Source organism: Melitaea cinxia, chromosome 6 (genome assembly GCF_905220565.1).
Source record: "Melitaea cinxia chromosome 6, ilMelCinx1.1, whole genome shotgun sequence".
Lineage (NCBI taxonomy): Eukaryota > Metazoa > Arthropoda > Insecta > Lepidoptera > Nymphalidae > Melitaea > Melitaea cinxia.
In genome coordinates this window covers 13,375,782-13,399,025 of record NC_059399.1, presented here as the reverse complement: position 1 = coordinate 13,399,025, position 23,244 = coordinate 13,375,782, and the positions used below count along the sequence as shown (strand labels likewise).

Sequence of the window (23,244 nt, the reverse complement as noted above, 5' to 3'; positions counted from 1 at the left end):
AAATAGATTAAACAAATACTTATTACTGAAAAACGTACCAAAAACTATAATGTCAAATAATAGTAAGACAATATTTTCCAAATCCCAATACACAGAAAATTTATTAATCCGAATACTTTATTATATTATCTAAATCCAATAGGGAATGGAAATTCTATACAATATTTACATAAAATATATGCCATGGTCCTCTTGTTGCATAAGATATTTTGATAACTTAGAATTTTGCTTCAGATATTAATGTCATCTGCACATTCATATATTACTAAAAATACAACAAATTTTTATAATTTTACAAACTTGATTATTCGAAAGCTAATTTTGTGATAACAAAACCGATTTTTTCTGTGTAACACTACACTAACATTATATAATAAATTTTGATTTGACTCAAAATCATTTTAGCGGAGCTCCGTAGCTAATAAAGTACTTAATTAAGTTAAGTATGTAGGTATTACTGCTACTCATCAGTTATTAAAAACCCCTAATAATATTCATTTTATTTATTACTAAGGATATTTTAGTAAAGTTCATTTTTCGCGGTTGATATCCTAATATTCCTTTGTGTCTCATATGACAAAAATGAAGATCATTTTTTACATTATTAAGACTGAAATAAAGACGGATCATGAACACATTATTAAAAGAAAAAGAACAGATTCCGTCGTCACAATTAAGCTTACTTAATTTTCGAATAAAAGTATTTTCTAAGTATATTTTTTTAAAGTATTATATATGTCGGCACTTGCGCTATCGTACTCAATTAGCAAGGAATTTATAAACAACATATGCACCGATCACGCCACCTAGCACATCGTTCGATAGTCACCTACCCTCACTCATTATATTACTGGAGTCATTCTGACGTGTACACAGCGATCGGTGCAACCGCGGCTAAGGCAGTCTTGGCTCTGGCAAAGGCCTGGCCTCTGGCCCAGAGTTTGGCTTGGCACGTTGCACTTGTTGTATCCTGCTAGTAGCTTAACCTAGACTCTTCCAATAATTAATTTGTGCAAACAAATTAATCTTATTATATACCATCTATAATTTGGCTAGGCAGGGCAGGAAACTCGAGCAGTGAAGGTGAGCGTTGATGCGCAATGCTGGCTGATGGCCTCCTTAAACCTGCACCCAGGTCGCAAGTCCTAGGAACTGCTCTGAGTTTCTCCCTCTATCACACGATGGACTTGGCATCCGCACGGTGAATCCATCGAATACTAAGAAGTTAGTCTCCGCCCCATTAACTAATAACTAATAATAACACGTTCCGTGCTGCGTACCTTTCTACTAAAATAACTACCTTTCTGCTAAGTGATTCCTGAATTATAAGAAATTAGTGATATCATAAATTCTGTTTACTTGTGCCAACATTCACCACTAAAGCCCACAGTATACCGAGTACTCTGAGACGATGAGCGAGAGACATCTACCTCATCAGTCATATATTAATAAATATTAGCTATGACTGCTGTGTGGCTACGGCTAAATAGAATTTAGCCAACCCTTTTTCTTCCCATCGGTGTCGTAAGAAGGATTAAAAAATTCCACTACGAACTTGGAAAAGTGGAAGCCGACGGACGGCGGGATAACCATCCACCGATTGACGCTCACGCGTGACGTTGCAATACCTACTGCAGATTCGGCTGTGCGGCCCCAGGGCAGTTGCTGGTCTCCTACTGGGTGCGTCTTCCGGGTGACGGATGGGGGCATGCCACGTGCTTGCCCTGCTTGCGAATGGGTAAGGGTCCTGGTTTCGGACCCCCGTAGACCAAAAACCAGCAGGTATGTGTGCGCACCGTTACTGCTCTGGTTCTCAAAGTGGACTTGTGAGCGCAGGCGTGTTGGCACGGAGGTGCGAAGGCGTGGGAGTCGGGTTTTCCTTCCCCCACGCGGAACATGGGGTGGGGGGGGCTAGCTCGCCCACTCTAAGGTACGCAAGCGCATGCCGACCGGTATTGCAGGGCGCTCTGCAGCATATGCAGGCCTGCTAGATGAGGCCCGGTGGCCGAGGACGGTCGCCTGAACTCAGGCAGCTTTTATTTTAAACTAGCTGTGCCCGCAACTTCGTCCTCGTATTATTTAACAAATAGTAATTGTTCCTAAAAAGTAGCCTAAATTACTCCTTATTACATCAACTATCTGCCAATTAAAGTACCGTCAAAATCGGTCCAGTCGTTTTAGAGATTAGCCGGAACAAACAGACAGACAGACAAAAATTATAAAAAACTTTATTTTGGTATATTTACCGTGTATATGATGTACATATGAATTTGGTAAAAAGCGGATTTTAATATTACAAACAGATATTCCAATTTTATTTATTTATATATAAGTAATAAAAATAATTTATACGTGACATTTTGTGTTAAAAATAAAACAATACAATGTATTTTTTATTAAAAAATGTGAAAAGACTCTCAAAATGTGTCTCGATTTGAAATTGTACTTACTACTTACTTAAAAATGTAGTACGAAAACTAAATCTTTTACGCGCGTTTTTAAATCTGAACAACATTTCAAAACCCCTTGGTTGTATGGATGTGAAGAAAGCAATAAATGATTTTGTTTTACGTTTTTGGTGTTTGAAGCTGGCGCCTGCAGTAGTGGTGTACCTGCATGGGCGGAATAGATTTTCTATACAAATAAATAAATGGTAACCTCTAGTTTTTCGTTTACTTTTTTGTGAACCCCCATCAAAAACGAACCGCCTTTGCATGGAACTTTTTTTAACTTGGGGAAAATCCTAATGGACAACCTCAGCGAGAGGGCACCGGAGGGGAGTCAGACTCTTACTCAATAAAAACCATCCACGTGTGAGCAGACCTCCGCCTAAGTGGGATGAGACGGAATCGCGCTATCATGCATCACGTCGCCCCAGCAGCCGGCCCGAATGAAAACATCCAGGCCCCGGCATCCAGAGAGGGGCGGCACCCACAAGACCACCCCTCCCGACGACGTATGGGCTCAAGCCAGCTGAAGGTCCCCCGACCCTCTAGCCGGCCATCCCACTTTGTATGGCACTACTTCAGCCTTCTACACCGTTATTATAGGAGACTACAACGCTACAAAACGCCCGAATACCTTGAAGAGGAATAAGATAGATTTCATCATAGAGGATAAAAGGCATATGTTCAGAGATGTCTTAGTGGTTAATATCTGGCTTAGTATCTGCACCCGCAGAGCGGGCCCTATTGATGAAATCTACTCTCTGAGCTATGCTGGCCCAAATACCGTCCCAAACTGGTACTCCAAAATCGATTCGAATCGCTGGAAACTACTAACGACGTGGATGAGATGACCGGCAACGTAGTGAAGACGGTATGCACACTGGATCGAAGACACTTTTCGCCAACGAGACCAGTAAACCAGTCAAAACTTTTTCCCAAAACCTTGGATCTGATGAGGCGGAGACACGAGATGCCTATTACTTAAGCAGCTTCGCAAGAACAGAAGGCACTTTTCAAGGGGATAAGATAAATAAGTTAAAGTGGCATTGGGCTGGTCATCAGTGTCACATGACCGATGGCTGCTGGAACAGACATATCCTGGAGTGGAGACGTGTTGGCTTTGGACCGATAATCTACGTAAGATTGCCGGTTGGGCTGGATGAGAACTGCGGAGGACCGGAAAGTTGGTGCAAACTTGTGAAGATCTACGTCCATCAATTGGCTGCGATAATTTGATGTGATGAGGCCTTTAAGCTTACTTGCCATCAAGGTATTTCAAACTTTATTTTTAACTTATCGTTAGTCTAATAATAAAATCAACCTATTCAGAAAAGATAACGGTAAAAGTAGTCAGAATTAGCATTTAGCATTTTGAAAAAACATTCCAGGCTTAGAATTAAAACAGCTACGCTTTTATAATAGCTACATATGTAATGTAAGTAATACGCAGACCAATGTTATACGCTAATAAAAGATCAAAATATTTAAGAATTTTTTTATGACATTGAATTGAGAACCTACTCCTTTTTTCGAAGTTGGATAAAAACGAAACAAACATAAAACGTAATTTCATTACGTTTAGATAAATTGAACGCATTGTGTCTTTAATTGAATTTTTCATTTTTCCAAGTCCAACAGCACTGATGATTAGGTACACCTACCCCACCCCAGCCTGCAAAATAATGATATTTGTAATAAAATAAATACATAGATTTTGAATAGCTCAATTTAACTACGTTGTCCTTTTAAATTGCTCACCTCAAATTATATAATTAAAAATCAATTTTTTTTTTTTTTAAATCAAATATTTTCAAACTCCTATATCTTTTGATGTATACAATATTTTAAAATTGCTCAAAGTGTTAAAAAACTGCTCAAGTTGCATTTATAATTGCTCAAGTATAGTTTGGAACAGATCCACTTTCCTTAATTTTTAAATAAATATAAATAGTTTGAACAAATAAAATAATGATATTTGTAAAAAAAATACTAATCGAAACATTTTCAATAGCTCAATTCAACTACGTTGTCCTTTTAAATTGCTCACCTCAAATTATATAATTAAAAATCAAATTTAAAAAAAAAAACAAATATTTTCAAACTCCTATATCTTTTGATGTATACAATATTTTAAATTGCTCAAAGTGTTCAAGAACTGCTCAAGTTGCATTTATAATTGCTCAAGTGCAGTTTGGAACAGATCCACTTTCCTTAATTTTTAAATAAATATAAATAGTTTGAACAAATAAAATAATGATATTTGTAAAAAAAATACTAATCGATACATTTTCAATAGCTCAATTCAACTACGTTGTCCTTTTAAATTGCTCACCTCAAATTATTTAATTAAAAATCAAAAAAGTCGTTGAAAAATATTATTTTATCAATATTTTCAAACTCCTATATCTTTTGATGTATACAATATTTTAAATTGCTCAACGTGTTAAAACCCTGCTCAAGTTGCATTTATAATTGCTCAAGTACAGATTTAAACAGCTCCACTTTCCTCAATTTTTAAATAAATATATAAAGTTTGAACAAATTTAACGTTTAAATCATAAGATAAGGTGAGCGCTGCGGATGCGCATAGACAATGACGGGAAGCCAAAAAAAAATGCGGATATTCGTAATAAGAAGATGCTAATCGTTCGATTTTCAATAGCTCAATTCAACTACGTTGGCCTTTTAAATTGCTCACTTCAAATTATTTAATTAAAAATCAAAAAAGTCAAATACTTTAAGGTGAGCAATTTAAAACGACAACGTAGTTGAATTGAGCTATTGAAAATCTATCTATTAGTATTTTTTTTTTACAAAATCATTATTTTATTTGTTTAAACTCTTTATATTTATTTAAAAATTAAGGAAAGTGGATCTGTTCGAAACTATACTTGAGCAATTATAAATGCAACCTGAGCAGTTTTTTAACACTTTGAGCAATTTAAAATATTGTATACATCAAAAGATATACGAGTTTGAAAATATTGATAAAAGAATATTTTTCAACGACTTTTTTGATTTTTAATGAAATAGTTTAAGGTGAGCAATTTAAAAGGACAACGTAGTTGAATTGAGCTATTGAAAATCTATCGATTAGTATTTTTTTTATTACAAGTATCATTATTTTGCAGGCTGGGGTGGGGTAGGTATTAGGTATTACCTATTTCTACTATCGTGGCTTCTGTCACATGTCAATATTTTTATAATCTATGCCTGAGCCCTCGGCTTAAAATCTTAAATTAATTTGTTTAGAAATGTGATGTGATGATCTAATAAAAAAAATATCAATCAAACCTATAAACTAAAACTTAAAAAATCCTGAAAAGTTCAAGTTTAAAAGTTCATTTAAACACTGTAATTATTTTTTTTATTTTCAAAATAAAGAATATAATTAAAAATGTCACAACAGATTATTTATTTTAACAAAAATGTCTAAAGTGGAACAAAAAGAAGAAAAGATTATCGACTTTGATCCTATTTTGCCAGATAAAGGTATTTTATTTTATGAAGAATGTCCATCCGAGTATGAAATTGAGAGACCCATACTTTTGCCACTGAAATCGTCAACGCAAATTCGCTTTGAGCAATTACAACAAGAGGCTGTACGAGTGTGGAAAGAAAACCAGAAAACCCCTAAGAAAAATTAAAATAAGTACCTTTCTATCATAAATGAACTGTAAACAAACCTACAAAAATGGCTTATACATTGTTTGTAGTAGAAATCATTTCAGCGTTTATACTAGCCGCTACACTTTTATACAGATATGGAGACTGCTACAGGAATCACATATTGGTTACCGTGTCTGTATTAACAGCATGGTATTTTTCATTTGTTATTATGTTTATTCTGCCTCTGGATGTATCTTCGGTTAGTATTGTTTATTTACATGTCAACAATTGCATTGCTTATGTACTTTAAATCTCATTATACAACTTTTAAATCTTTTGAGACCTTACCATTTCATTAGAATAAGTTTTCAAACTTTAGTATTACTATTTAAACATGAATGGATAAAGAATTTTGTTCAGATGATAACAATACAATACTATACAAATACTCTTTATTGTACACTATCAGAGAAAAAAAATTTACACCGAAAAAGAAAATATAGACATGTACAAAAGGCGGTCTTATCGCTAAAAGAGCGATCTCTTCCAGACAACCTCAAGCATGAAAAGGACATGACAAAAGCATTAGACGGCATGGAGGTGTACATACATAATATATATATATAATACGTAAATATACATACATATACACATTACACACTCATACACACATATATATACATATATATATCAAATATATATAAACATAATATATAAAAAATATGAAAATACGAATATACATACGACAGAAGAGAAGAAGGACCGGCTAAAGTCATTGTCAGTAATATATATTTGTAGTAAATTAATTTATAAACTTATAATGTGACTCATAAGTTTAAATAGTGTTTCTTTCAGTAACTTTTAAAAGTGCCTAGTGATTGTGCCCGCCTTATATTTACGGGTAAAGCCATCCACAATCGAACAGCTTGTACCGAAAAAGAGTATTTATAAATAGGATATATAGGATAACCTTATTTGGCCAAGTTTTATAATTGTCATGTTGTAAAGTTTTGTAAGTTTTATATTCTTATTGGTCACATCTTGAAATCAGTGAACTTTATTTAATTTTTATTTATTAAGAAGACAACATAATACACTAAGAATACATTTACAAAGTATCTCACAATTACAAGATAACTTAACATGCAAGTAGTATGTATACATTTGTTGTCGTTGTTCCCAAAAAAGATACCAATAAAAATTAAATTACTCTCTACAACTTAAGAATTCTTAATAGTAGTTTATGCAACTGTCATATAATGTAGGGTATTAAAACACGAGTGTGAGTTTGTGAAACGAGCGCAGCGAGTTTCATAATAGTAACGAGTGTTTTAATACCCGTGTTATATGCAGTTGCATACACTACTTTATCTTCACTAATGCAATTAATCAAACAACAAGAGTAAAAGCTGACAATAGTTTATTTATAATAATTGTTCAAATTTTGGATGGTACAATTTTGAAAGTTAATGTTAATTATTGATCCAGCAGCTGTAGCGGTCGCGGGGCAAGCAGTAGAGCTCGTAGACGGAGTCGGAATAAGTTATTATATTCTTTTTCATATAATTTTCTAGATTTTTCTGGCAAAAGACTGTGAGTTAATTTTGTTGCCAATTCTAGAATATCCGGAGGCGTACAAATATCATCGTCGCTATCCATTTTTAACTTTTAATTTATTAAATTAAATTCACGCGTACGTGTATTGTCACAGTGATTTTGCCGCCATTAAAATCTAACTATAAATTATATGAGTTATAATGAGATTTTACGATATCGATGTGGATATTATACCATCATGTGAAATTGCTTAAATTGAGTGTTTTGTTGTCTGCGCCATAACAGTAGTAATTATAAGTCAAGTATTGGAAACATAAGTAGAATGTTACAACATTAGTGTAGATAAAATATTATTACAATACAAAAAAACATCAACAAAAAATTTGAGAACAAATAAGACAAAAAACTTGACAAAAAAAAGTAAAAAGAAAACAAAGCAAAAAATAATAATTCAATATTTAATAATATTTTATTTTCTATTTCAGACATTTTACCGTCAGTGTATAGATAACTCAACGACAACCACACTAGAGGCAGACCCAGGTACTACAACATCACCAGAAAAACATTGTCAGGAGCCATGGAGCTATGTACCAGACTCAGTGTTTCCCAATCTTTGGCGTGTCGTTTACTGGACGTCACAATGTTTGACATGGTAAGTTATTTTGAAACCAAGCTTTTTCTTACCTACTATTCACCATTTTCAATAATTAGTTTTTTGGCTTACGTTTTGTATGGTGTGACAAATCCATTGATTTGACTACTATTACTGGCATTATTGAAATAATTTAATTTTTGTCTTATATATATTTTTTTTTGTTTACCTAACAGAATCATGATATATAATATAAAATGCTTAATTTATTTCTAATATTTTAATTCTTTTATAGGCTTATTATGCCAATGATGCAGTCATACAGCAAAGCTGGAGACTTTACTGTGAAAGGAAAACTAAAATCAGCATTAGTCGACAATGCTATATACTACGGCTCATATTTGTTCATATGTGGCATTCTGCTCATATACATAGCATTGAAACCAGGAGTATATTTAGACGGCTCAAAGATAAAGGCAATAGCATCTTCTGCCAGTAACACTTGGGGATTATTCCTCTTAATTCTACTGCTCGGTTATTCACTAGTGGAAGTACCAAGGAACTTATGGAACAATTCAAAGAAAAACTATACTTTAACATACACATACTTTAAAATAGCAAAATTGAGCACAGACAAGTGTGAAGCTGAAGAGACTGTCGATGAAATTTTAGAGGTAATTGTAATGTAAATGGTCTACTTTTGATTTGTTACATATTTGTGTAAGCTTTTAATGTGTAAGAAAACTTATCTTGCTGTAGTAAACAGAATTTATATATAATTCAATTTTAGCAATGGTCTTTATAAATGAAGAAACTGTTCTTTCAAACATAAAATAAATAATTTGTAAGAATGATATTTTATGTATGTGTTTATAAAATTAAACTTTAGTATTTAGTATCTATTTTAAACCGACCCATTTAAAATACCTTGGTACTGCCCCAGTCAAGCCACTCATATACTATATGTTACTCAATTGGCTACTAAATTTCAAAAACTTGCTCAAGTTTATAAATTAGTTTACTTTTAAAATATTGAATAAAGGAAATATCAACAGAGTTTGAACTCCGTTACTGCAGCTGTGGGCCCTGGTCATCCTCTAAATCAGCATGTTGAAACAATAGTACAGAAGTTACCCATACAACTACGTGATAAACTGAACTCACGGGCGCCACCTGAAAGACCTACTCCACCTTCACTTAAGTCACTTGTGAATTTGCATAAGAAGGTACGTTAAGGTGTATTTATTAAGGTTATCATATACATCTATATATATATCTCATTATCAAATACTTCTGAGTCACGTCTATAAGCTATTTTCGAGGGTTATTACGAATCCAACCACCGGAGCAGGCTAGAAATGACTACAGCACACCACACCCATACAGTTCGGCAGATTATTCAAAAGACAGAAGAATATAATCAGCCGCTGTGTATGGCATTTGTGGCTACTACGAGAAAGCCTTCGACTTTGTCGAGACCTAGGCTGTTATGGACTCTGCAGCGATGTAATATCGACTGGCGATATATCGAGGTACTGAGGTATATGTACGACGCGGCGACGATGACTATTCATGTCCAGGACCAGAGAACAAGACCCGTTTCCCTCCGGCGTGGAGTCAGACAGATGTAATATCACCGAAACTGTTTACCACTGCGCTGGAGGATGTCTTTAAGAGCCATTTCACAAAAATTGGTAATAATCCGCGGAATTGAAACATTTTGACGTCGTTAATCTCAGTATTGGATGCAATAATATAATTTCTATTATTGAAATTTAATAGAGCAACCCTTGTTGTAAGGGAATAAGGAGAAACAATTTTGATATATATTATGTGTATAAAATTATTAACCTTTGCATCAGCATCATCCCTGGGTAACCGGTCGCAATGTATACTTTGAAATCCTACTTTTCAATAACCTCTACGTTGAAACATATACATAATATAATTTTGTTGAATACTAGAATAGATTTTTATTCTATTTGTATCTCTATTAATCGATATAAAAAGTTTTAAGTTACGAATATTTTCCAATTAAGTACAATTTTAAAAGCGATATTTTTCTTAGAAAACTAAGAAATTTTAACGAACTATCTTCATTAAAGTAAACTTACATCATTAAGGAATACAAAAATATAATAATTAAAAGATGTAATCATTTTTAATACATTTTATATTAAATAATAAAAAGATAGTATATATTACCACGCATTAAGACCAGTAAATCAGTCGAGCGCCAGCGTTCTCAGAGGTAAGGTTCACGACAAATTCTGCGCAGCCGTCTCTTTCGTTGTTGTAGTGGATAAACCACATTTGATACTTTCATAAAAATAAAAATATATTACGAAAATGACTGTAAAATAATATAGTAATAATTTCTGTAAACAAATGTAAAACTTATTTTTTTTTTTTTGTCATTATCAATACAAATAAGCATTTCAATCTGTTTGTCTTGTTATTTGTTAATTAATATGTTTGTCGGTGTCATTGAGTTTATAAAAAAATTAAAACCGGCAAAATTTGATGGTCTACTTTCATCCAAAACTATGCAACTAACATTCACACACAGATTTTCTGGTGCATAATAAAATGCTATTTTATTCATATCGTAAATATTAGATTCATTCGTAAAGTCAAAAAACTAAATCAATATAAAAAAAATTGTTTCATAAATTTTTTTATTTTTATTTTAAATTTATTGACTGTTGTTATGACAGACTTGAAATTTTTAACAAATTAATTATGTAAAAAACATTTTATATCATAGTTATTAATTTTTATTATACATTAGAAAATGATCAAGATGGTCTTTTGGTTGTCACACTATACTCACTAGCACAAAGATCGCGCAGCTCGTACGACTGTGAAATGTGTCACGATTGTGAAATGGCTCTTAAGACCTTGGATTGGGGGGAACGAGGCATCAACGTCAACGACGAATACATCTCTCACCTTCGTTTCGCCGACGATATCGTCATCTTTGCGGAGACGATGGATGAGTTAGGCCAAATGCTGGCCGACCTAAACGAGTCCTCCCGACATGTCGGTCTCTGTATTAACTTGGACAAAACGAAAGCAGCGAGGTGTTAAAAACTTAAATCACGAGCGAAGCGAGGAATTTAAGACGAGTTCTGAGTGTAGCGAGGGATTTAAGTTCACCCAAGACTAAGACAGCTTTACCACCGAGGAATATACTCTACTTTTCGTACCATTTGCGAAAAAATTAACACAATAATAATATGAGATAAGCATTTATTAAAAATAATGACAATTAAAAGTAAAAGTTAACATTCGAAACATTGGTCCAATTATTAAACTTAACGTTTATGTATTTGAAGAAAACAAAAACGCGGCAAATTCCTAGACTAATATTTTTTTGTCGGAAAAGCAAAGGCATCAAACTCATACGGCCTCGTCGGTTAACGTAATATTATTTAATAATCATAATAAATGCGTATTTCTTTTTCAAAAAGATGTATAATGCTTTATGTACAAACTCAATGGTGTAAACACAGATGTAGTTCAGTATAAATTTCGGTAAGTATTCCAAATTTAAATCACATTCTCCCCCTAGAGGATGAATGAAATTCAGTTCAGTTTTCTTTCCCTGTTTTTAACAGATTAAAAATGAATATTGTTATGTTCGCTTTTTATGGCATAGAATGTCACTTTTTTGAGCAAGTGGTACGAAAATAGTAGTTTATGCAACTGTCATATAATGAAGGGTATTAAAACACGAGTCTGAGTTTATGAAACGAGCGCAGCGAGTTTCATAATAGTAACGAGTGTTTTAATACCCGTGTTATATGCAGTTGCATACACTACTTTATCTTCACTAATGCAATTAATCAAACAACAAGAGTAAAAGCTGACAATAGTTTATTTATAATAATTGTTCAAATTTTGGATGGTACAATTTTGAAAGTTAATGTTAATTATTGATCCAGCAGCTGTAGCGGTCGCGGGGCAAGCAGTAGAGCTCGTAGACGGAGTCGGAATAAGTTATTATATTCGTTTTCATATAATTTTCTAGATTTTTCTGGCAAAAGATTGTGAGTTAATTTTGTTGCCAATTCTAGAATATCCGGAGGCGTACAAATATCATCGTCGCTATCCATTTTTAACTTTCAATTTATTAAATTAAATTCACGCGTACGTGTATTGTCACAGTGATTTTGCCGCCATTAAAATCTAACCAATGAGAGCGCAGCTGCGCGCATGCGCGCGATGTTATAATGAGATTTTACAATATCGATGTGGATATTATACTATCATGTGAAATTGCTTAAATTGAGTGTTTTGTTGTCTGCGCTATAACAGTAGTAATTATAAGTCAAGTATTGGAAACATAAGTAGAATGTTACAACATTAGTGTAGATAAATATATTTTTGACGTTTTTATTATTGTCTCAGACAATCAAGGCTCTGCACGTGCTGCAGCGCACGGAGACGCAGTGGGCGCTGACGCTGGAGCGCGTGCTGCACCTCGAGGACGTGGCGGCCAACGCGCGCTCGCCCGACGCGCGCTTCGCGCACTCCTTCCACACGCCGCGCCCGCGCCTCGCGCGCCTGCTCTACCCGCCGCTCATAGGTACCGCTCTAGCTCTACACTGACTCTACACTGACCCTACACCAGAGCGCGTGCTGCACCTCAAGAATGTATGAAGAAACATGAGGATTTGTTTTGCGTAAATATTTATATACACAATTACACACACACAGACAAAACCTGCCACCATATGATATACAATAACTTTCAAAGTAATAAATTTGAATAACTAGTGATCTATTCCAGATACCTTACAGAAAAAAGATTCTGAATGTAAAATATTTAGTTCACTATGTGTTTTAAGTTTGAGGCATACTACACTTTGTGTGCATTATTTGTTTCTAACTAGAAGAACAACGTAAACTTTGCTTTAAGTTTATACAACTTAGCCCGTGTAGGGAAGCCAAATTATTTAGTCAGAAGTTAAATTAAGTTAGTCGTAGAGTTTAATCAATTTTGCTCATCACATAAAATTGGATTGCAGAGCATGTATTGTATTATATTGTTGTGAGCTCGGTTTTCCTCATTTAGACACAAAGGTGGTCCGTTATAAGTGAAAAGAGGGCTGACTAATTCAGCCAGCCCAGCTCCTTCCAGAAGCTCAGAAGCCTCCTGGGGCGTTCACAGGCTTCTCGGAGCGTCCTTATTTCCTTAAGGATGGTAGCCCTATGCGGCCACTCCCTTGCATTCCAGGATTACGTGGACGGCTGTTTCTTCAGCAGCCAGACATCCCCTGCAAAGAGGTCTGTCTGTCGCATTCATAATGAATAGTTAGTGATTAAGTGACATGTGGCCGGTAATCGTGCCAACAACTATTCGGATGTCCAGATGGTTAAGACTGAGTAGTCCGCACGATAGGTGCGGTGATACTTCCGTGAGTATCATTTTGGACTGTCTACAGCCGGTTTGGTTTGCCCAAAGGGCATTGTGAGTTGCACGTGTGCGTTGCCTTACACACGAGCGCAGTTGTCCAAATGGTAGCGGCATTAGGGTGGTTGGACCGGCAACCTTAGTATTGGACCCCTGTCTTGCAAGCTCGTCGGCGGCATCCTTTCCGTGTGATCCACTATGTCCTTTTATCCACTGGAGGATTACCTCATTATATGATATGTCTCATATGTGTGAGTATGTACTTCCAGGGTTTGATGACATTCGTATACAAGACTAGAGTTTGTCGAATTGCTCCCTAGTGCTTTAAGTACAGCCATGCTGTCCGACAGAATACGGATGTTGCAATCCCTAATGCCTTTTGACAGGACGACGGTGGCAGCGTGGGGTATCGCAACACACTCACAGTGAAAGATGGAGCTGTGTTGGCCCAACGTTAGTGATAAACTGATATTAAGGTCTTGTGAGTACACTCCGGCACCGGTGCCAGACCCCATTTTGGAGCCATTCATGTAAATGCGGACCTCACGTATGCCGGACTGGTCTCTTTCAGCCTCAAATGGTTGTATATGGTATTTCCTTTCAAAAATATGTTGTTTGGGAATCCTATCACATGGAGCAGCAAGTGCATGGCTCATAGCTCACAAGGTTGCTCCAAAGTTTGTTGTGTGGACCCTCCTGTTGTATAAACAGATCAAGCGGTGCCAGGTCAAGCATAACCTCAAGAGCTGCCGTGGGGGCGGTACGCATGCAGCCAGTGATTGCAGAGCATGTTATTCTCTGAAACCGCTGGAGCTTATTTTTAACGGTTGTAAGTTCTGTTCTCTGCCACCAGATTACCGCACTGTAGGTGATTATAGGCCTGACAATGGTTTTGTAAAGCCATAGAGTAATTTTAGGTGATATGCCCCAGCTTTTGCCGAGAAGCCGTTTGCATTGACAAAGGATTATGCTGGCTTTGTTGATTTTTGAGTCTAATTGCCTGTTCCAAAGAAGTTTGCTATTTATTTATTTTTTTATTTTTTTTTTATTTGGGAAACAAACAATATAAACATCACATACAATTAATATTCTTACAAAAACACATTTATCAATAAAGTTTCCACTAATAATACTAAACAGACATGTCATCTGAAAAATCATAAATTTAAAATCAATTAAAAGAATAAAAATTAAATTAACTATCAAAAAGAGAAAAAAATCACTTAGATATACAAATTATTGTTTAAAAAAAATCATATTTCAAAGACTCAGTCCTAGAAAATGACATAATGATACACTTTTTGGGATTCAGAGTCAGGTGATTGTTTTTACAATAAATACTCAATTCATTCAGATCGATTTGTAATAATTGACAATCAATAGATGTTTTAATTTTCTTATATATTTTCATATCGTCAGCATATATCAGTAAGTCAGAATATTTCAGGATAGAACCTACGTCATTTATAAATAAATTAAAAAGAAGCGGGCCGAAATGAGAGCCTTGGGGAACACCAGATGCTACTGGCATAAATGTCGAACAAAAAGCCTTCACCGTAACGGCCTTACTATCCAGGATTACTCCAAGATACTTGACCTCCTTGGTCAGGGCAAGACGGGTGCCAAATAATTTAGGGAGTTTAAGGTTCCCTAAATTCCGTTTATTTGTGAACATCACAAGTTCCGTCTTAGCGGGGTTCACTGTTAGTTAGTGGTCCATACGCCACTATTCAACGACTTTTAATGCAGCCCTCGTTTGGTCGCAGACTGTCTTCTCAGAAGGTCCACTGACGAGTACAGTTAAGTCGTCTGCATAGCCCACTGTGAGAAATCTGCGGTCATTGAACAAGATAATCAGTTCGTCGATCACTATGTTCCACAGAAGTGGGGAAAGGACCCCTCCTGCGGACACCCCCTCGCTACAACGCCTCTAGTTGTTTCATTCACAGTGAATTGGATGGCCCTGTACTGTAGCATGCTATCAATCTATCCGGCATTGTGTAATTGACGCCATGCTTAGTCAGGGCTTATGCTGGTAAATTGCAGAGCATTTTAATATTGATTATATTTCAATTAATTTCATTTGAAACTTCCACAAAATCAATCAATTGTTCTAACTTTAACGATTCTTTTGTTACAACTTATTAAGAGCCATTTCACAATTTTACGCTCTGCAAGTTTAGGTAAATTTGGTCGCATCGCGCGAGTCGTACGAGCCGCGCGATCTTTGTGCTAGTAAATATAGTGTGACAACCAAAAGACCAATTTGATCATTTTCTGATGTATAATAAAAATTATAACTATGGTATAAAATGTTTTTTACATAATTAATTTGTTCAAAATTTCAAGTATGTTATATAACAACAGTCAATAAATTTAAAATAAAAATAAAAAATCAATTTTATGAAACAATTTTTTTTTAATTTATTTAGTTTTTTCAGTTTACGAATGAATCTAATATTTACGATATGAATAAAATAGCATTTTATGACATCGACACCGACAAACATATTTATTAACAAATAACAAGACAAACAGATTGAAATGCCTATTTGTATTGATAATGTGAGAAAAGAAAATTATACATTTGTTTACAGAAATTATCATTATATTATTTTACAGTCATTTTCGTAATATGTTTATTTTATTTATATTTTATTACGAAAGTATCAAATGCGGTTTATCCGCTATAACAACAGGCGCTTGGCGCGTGTGAGCGAAAGAGACGGCTGCGCAGAGTTTGGCGTGGACCTTACCTCTATGAGCGCTAGCGCTCGACTGATTTACTGGGCTTGATGCGTGGTAATATATACTATCTTTTTTATTATTTAATATAAAATGTATTAAAAATGATTACATCTTTTAATTTTTTTTTTTTTTTTTTTTTGTATTCCTTAATGATGTAAGTTTACTTTGATGAAGATAGTTCGTTAAAATTTCTTAGTTTTCTAAGAAAAATATCGCTTTTAAAATTGTACTTATTTGGAAAATATTCGTAACTTTAATTTTTTTTTTATCGTTTAATAGAGATACAAATGGAATAAAAATCTGCGATAGTGCGCAACAAAATTATATTCCACATATTATGATATTTTTTTAAAATGGTTTCAACGTAAAGGTTATTGAAAAGTAGGACTTCAAAGTATACATTGCGACCGTTTAACCAGGGAGGAGGCTGATGAAAAGGTTAATACTTTTTTTACACATAATATAAATCAAAATTCTGATCTGACTATGGACTACAACAAAGGTTGCTCTATTATATTTCAAGAATATAAATTACATTATTGCATCCAACACTGAGATTAACGACGTCAAAATATTACAATTTCGCGGATTGTTACCGATTTTTGTGAAATGGCTCTTAATCATTTAATTAAACCATTGAAGAGTAAAATAACTAACTAACTAAACATCACCGCGGAATGGAACAAATACTGCAAATAATGATAAAAATTGATCTGAAAATTTCTTCCTTAACATCATCGCCGACCATGTTACAGATTTGAAACAAATTACTCATTAATTTAACACGTAACTTATCCTTAAGCTACACTGAACTGTTTATAATTGTAAAAATCAATGATTACAAAGCGTAATTAAAATAATTGTTATTATGATTATCTTTTATTTAGAATGGTATTGGGAGTGTCTGCTGAAACAATATTTCCTGAAAGCGATGGCTGTGGTGACGTGCATCATGTCTGTAGCGGTCGTGTGGTCAGAAGTCACGTTTTTCTCCAAAGAGCCCGTGTTGTCGATATTCGCTAATATCGTCATTGCCGCCAATAAAAACTACAATTACGCTGCTATCGTGGTAAGTTAGATGTTTCTTGTCATTCTACAAATTGCATGTCATGTCTATATAAATACTGGTATACAAACAATCATCACATCGGTATCAAAACATCAGATAAATTCTACTGATAATGTCATAACTGTATAATTTGCGGTATTTGTTCTTCCAAAAGAATTCGAGGGAATCAATCAATGTCAAAACTATTTATGATTGAGGAAAATTGTTATCTATACTAATATTATAAAGATGAAAAGTTTGTTTATTTGTTTGCTTGCTAAAACACGCTAATCTCCGGAACTACTGATTCGAATTGAAAAAAATCTATTTGTGTTAGATAGCCTATTTACCGAGGGGAGCTATAAGGCTATATTTTTCCTCAAATTAAAAAACCCGCTAGTGACACTGAGGCGCTCAGCTAGTATTTTATTAAAATCACGAAAAAACATACATTTAATTTTTCTGTAACGAAAAGTTTATGATAAAAATAACATGATGGATTGATCTTTGAAATTAATCGTGACATCTTCAAAAAGTATAACATATTTAACAGCGACTGATTATTTTGTATGTATATTATGCAAATGAATTTAAAAAAATAAACAATTTTTAATGAAAAGGTGTGAAAAACACCACCACTCGGTGGTGGTAGGCCTATTTAAATATTATGTAAAAATCCCAATAACAAAACTATTTTTGAAAACGATTTTATATATATATATATATATATAACTAGCTGACCCGGCGAACTTCGTATCGCCTAACACAAACTTTGTCGTATGGTATTAAAGTTCAAATTGACTTTTAAGTATTATCACAAATCTTTTGTATGGGAGTATAGAAAAGTGTTGTTTTTAGACTTTTTCAGGAAATTTAAATTTTTTTTTGTTTGATTTTTTCTCTCCGTAAGAACCATCCTCAAGGAATATTTTAAAAAAAGAATTAGCGAAATCGGTCCAACCGTTCTCGAGTTTTGCCCTTAGCAACACATTCAGCGACTCACTTTTATATTATAGATTACAGTTAGGATGTCTAGTAAAACCGTACGGCACTTAATGGTAAGCGGTTACTCTAGATTATAGCCTGCAAGATCAGGAACATCCATATGAGCTCTGGCCACCTTACTCACCACAGGAACAACAATCGAGAGCAGTACTATTTAGCTGTGATCTTCTGTAAAGTTGAGGTACTTCTCCGGTTGCACTGCTCCACTATGAGCACAATATTTCCAGTTGTGGCCCATCTCATTAAAACCGTAACGAATAAACCTAACTTTGAATGTTTCAGACGATATCAACCGTAATAATTGGGTACATGTTCTACTGCGCGTACTCTACCGTGCTCAAAATTCGTCTCCTGAACCTGTACTACCTGGCGCCTCACCATCAGACCAACGAATACAGCCTTATCTTCTCAGGCATGATGGTCTGCCGGCTCACACCCGCCATGTGTCTCAACTTCCTAAGTTTAGTTCACATGGACTCCCATGTCATCAAACAGAGGGTTATGGAGACGTATTATACTCAGGTGAGTGAAATAGTGTAGGGTCATTAAAAAATTTAATCTAGTAAGTGTAATGTACCTGTAAATACATTTTTTTCTTAATCAGTTACTTATTGAAGAACTAGGAAAAGTTTAAAGTACAGACAAAATTTATTTTGTTCACTCTGTACTTTCTCTTTCCCCTTTTCTCATTTAAACAAATTTCATAAAATAAAACAAGGGAAATCTTCGATAAATAAGCACCAATATGTCACGCAATCGTGTCTTCGGTGCGACAAAGGCGGTACTGCGGTCACCAACCCGCCTGCCCAGCGTGGTGACTATGGGCAAAACACATGAGTTCACGTTATTTTTGGCGTAAACTTGTGGAGCCCTATGTCCAGCAGTGGACTGTATAGGCTGTAATGATGATGATGATGATGTCACGCAATGTCCACCAGATCTACTATTAAAAAATTGTAACACAAATCGAACTGAACTTCGAATAGTACAAACTAAGAACACGCTTTAACTAATTTTATTTGTAACAGTCAAATTAATAGAAAATAATTATTTACAGATAATGGGACACATGGACGTGTTAGGCATCATAGCGGAAGGTTTCAACATATACTTCCCAATGTTGGTAGTTCTACTGTGTCTGGCTACATATCTCTCACTGGGCAGTAGGCTATTGTCACTTTGCGGTTTCCAGCAGTTCGTTGGTGATGATGAACTCACTACCGACTTAGTTGATGAAGGAAGAGAGATTGTAAAGCGAGGTCAGTATAATTTGTATTATGAAGTATTTTTCGTTATTATTTCTTAACCACTATTCAAGTAAATGTTAACTTACTAAGTTAGTAAATATATATCAACAAAGTCCAAATAAAGTTTAATGTTGTTTTTCATTTTTAACCGACTTCCAAACAAGGAGGAGGTTCTCAATTCGACTGTACTTTTTTTTTATGTATGTTACATCAGAACTTTTAACCGGGTAGACCGATTTCGACAAATTTTGTTTTAATCGAAAGGTGGTGTGTGCCAATTGGTCCCATTTAAATGTATTTCAAATCTAACAACTACTTTTCGAGTTATATCTAATAATGCGTTTTTACTTGACGCTTTTTCGTCGACCTACGTTGTATTATACCGCATAACTTTCTACTGGATGTACCGATTTTGATAATTCTTTTTTTGTTGGATAGGGGATATCCCTAGTTTGGTACCATGATAAGGAAACCAGGATCTGATGATGGGATCCCAGAGAAATCGAGGGAATCTCTCGAAAATCCGCAATAACTTTTTACTGGGTGTACCGATTTTTATAATTTTTAATTTAATCGAAAGCTGACGTTTATTCTATTATTTTTCGTTTGCGAGCAAACACAATTATTATTTTAAATTCTTTATAAAAAAATTATAAAATCCTCTTATCCTGCTTAGGAGCTCAATTTTCTTTATTGTTCCTCTGTGAATAGGCGTATTAAACCTATATATATTCACAGTGATTACCTTACGGAGTTTTACTGCTTAACATGAACGAATTTCTTTATAATTTCCTCATATTAAAACGTGTTTTTACAGAAAAACGTAAGCGTCAACGAGCAGAAGAATCACTAGCAAGACGCCGTGAGTACAACGACCGATTCTCCAACTACAGGACTACAAGGGACAACCAGGATGGAGGTAATACGACCACACTTACCATATGTTTTAGATGTATTGAAGTCGGTTTTTTTTCGAATGTGAGCAAAAAATTATTCCTTTATTTATTATTTATTTATTATTTATTTATTATTTATTTATTTCAGTAAATCCCTTGTTGGGGTCCTGAAACACACACTATATACAAGCACAAACGCCCGGACCACTACAAACATCTGTATGGCCTATACAAATGTTTCTCATTTTTTGTCATACAAATAGGTCAGCAAACAAGCATACAGTTCACCTGGTGGTTAGCGACTACCTTAACTTATAGAGGCTTGCAATAAAAAAGTATCGCAAGCGCATTGCGGTACCCTACCCCCCATCCACCTAAGAAGCTCTGGCTACTTTATTCTTCACAGAAATACAACACTGCTTGAAAGCAGTATTATTATTCCCCAGTCGGTTTGTTACAGATTTTCAGCAGAATATTTTTTTAATGTGCCCTACTAAAGTCACGAGCGGGGATCGAATCCACACCGCAAGCGCAGTAGTGTAACCCTAGCGCCAACGCGTCGTCGTGTAATAATCGGTTATTGTGCACGTGCGTCACTTTCCAGCCCGCACCGGGCTGCTTCACGACGTGGACTCAGATTACTACGTCACCCCGAGCCCCGAGACCCGGCGACCATACAGTGACGTCACCATTGAGGACGAGATCGACCGCCGCTTCGGGGCCGGGACCCTCCCCCCGCACCCCCCACGCAGCATGACGATGCCGCCGCGGGGTCTCTTCGACGACGTGTAGCGCCCTCTACCGCCGTGCAATTACTAGGCCTTAAGTTCTGAAGTGTAACTCGGTGGGTGTAAAGGTCTAAAACCGAATACTCGTACATGGTTAAATTAATTTTTGACAAATTTGCTAAATACTACAGGGTTTACCGCGATTGTTATAATGAAATATCTGACGACCATACAGTGACATCACCATTGAAGATCTCTCTTCGATGACGTGCAGCGGCCTTTTGCGCCACTGCTGTAAAATTACTAGACCTTAAGTTCTGAAGCGTAACCATCCGGACATGATAACAACATATGTATGAACACACCCAAATATATATATATATATATATATATATATAAACCTGTGGCGGTGTAAGGAACAACGTGTTGATTTCCTCGCCCACCATCGCAAAGGGAGGATTCTCCGACCAGACGGGTGCTGTGTCTGGTGGGCTAACGCCCCAACGGTTGTTGTCGGGTTCTTGTATATATTACTCAATCGCTCTGAAAACTTTGATAGCGCGATGTCGCATACGTCAGTTTTCTCTAGTTACGTAGTTTGTAGTCGCGCGATAGATGTCGCCCACAAACCCACAAGGGCACCGCCTCTGTCAATAGGAGTGTCCTTGGTCCATTAGGTCTAAATTGATAAGATCCCGAGAGGTAGAAGCCTATAGCCGGATGGACAGCGGTCCGCCAGGAAGAAGCCCACACAATACAGCGTAACTCGGTATGTAAAGGACTTAATCTAAAACAAAACCGTACATGTTTATGTTTATTTTTGACAAATATGTTTAACACTACGAAACTTACCGAGATTGTTGTTTTGAAAACTTCAATGTTTCGACAATGTCGCAGACGCCAAAAACACATTCACCCGTAGTGACCGTAAAAGGTTAAAAACTTAAATTCGGTAAACCTTAATTATCCACAATAAAAATTTAAATCAGGCCAGTACGCTAAGTTATACTTTGGATACCATCGATTATTAGATTAATTAAGTGACTCATTGTGGTATATGTTATTGGCCTATTATGATATTTGTCGTCTTCACTGAATTAATAAATATATGGGTTATACGCAATTTAAATTATTGTACATAAACACTTGAGATAAAAATTGCCATGTATGATAACATCTTTAATTTATTATACTCTTCAATTGTTTTGTTTGTGATAATAATATTACGATATTTATATAAAAAAAGGTTGAAATAAGATTTGAAGTTACTTTTTGAATGAGTAAAAAATTCATATTTCGTTTATTTACAATAATTCTTATATATATAATAGTTATGCTTGAACATAAACCAATTCGTCGTTTTATCCGTTTATTTGTAAATTATTATTGGCCAATACAATTTTTATTAATTTTATTTCGTATGATTTTTACCGTGACGATATAGTGGAAACAGAAAGGTGAAATCTAAAATGCATACTTATTAAATTTGACCAACTTTCTGTTTTACTGACTTTTCTTGCCGTATATTAAAATAATCTTAGCATAAAAGTCACATAAATCTGCATTAAAAGAAAACGAACCATTATGATTTATTTTCACAGACAACTCGCACTTGACCAACCTATTGACTAATCACAGGAATTATAAAAATATGATGGCCAATTCATTTATGGCAGCATTCACAAATATTATTAAAAGTAACAATGTTGCAATCAAAAGTATTCTGTATTATAACCATAATTCTTTTGAATTAATTAACAAAGTAACAGAAAAAGTACTTTTAAATAATATTTATGTAAAAGCAACATTTACATTTTGCAATTTTTTCTATAAAGTTTCTGTAACTATTACATTTTTTAGGATAAAGTTGTATTCTTTTATACCACTTTATCCCGAAAAAATGATAAATATTTTGTTGAAATTTTATATTCACTAAGTAAAAAAC

The 23,244-nt window shown here is 34.9% G+C and overlaps 1 protein-coding gene across 1 annotated transcript; it reads left to right on the top strand.

The window, feature by feature from the left end:
• Positions 1 to 5,599: 5,599 nt before the first annotated feature.
• On the top strand, positions 5,600 to 21,363 carry LOC123654752 (LMBR1 domain-containing protein 2 homolog). The gene is made up of 10 exons (XM_045590637.1): positions 5,600 to 6,315; positions 8,099 to 8,268; positions 8,504 to 8,882; positions 9,264 to 9,434; positions 12,622 to 12,799; positions 17,263 to 17,444; positions 18,711 to 18,950; positions 19,486 to 19,687; positions 20,493 to 20,594; positions 21,176 to 21,363. Exons 1-10 carry the CDS (start codon positions 6,142 to 6,144, stop codon positions 21,361 to 21,363), a joined length of 1,986 nt encoding a protein of 661 aa, XP_045446593.1. The 5' UTR covers positions 5,600 to 6,141.
• Positions 21,364 to 23,244: the final 1,881 nt, after the last annotated feature.

Excerpts from the sequence above, each read along its gene's own strand:
- LOC123654752 (XM_045590637.1), top strand. The coding sequence starts at position 6,142 with ATGGCTTATACATTGTTTGTAGTAGAAATCATTTCAGCGTTTATACTA. Across the intron at positions 6,316-8,098 it reads TGCCTCTGGATGTATCTTCG|ACATTTTACCGTCAGTGTAT; the intron begins GTTAGTATTGTT and ends TTTCTATTTCAG. Across the intron at positions 12,800-17,262 it reads GCTCTACCCGCCGCTCATAG|AATGGTATTGGGAGTGTCTG; the intron begins GTACCGCTCTAG and ends TCTTTTATTTAG.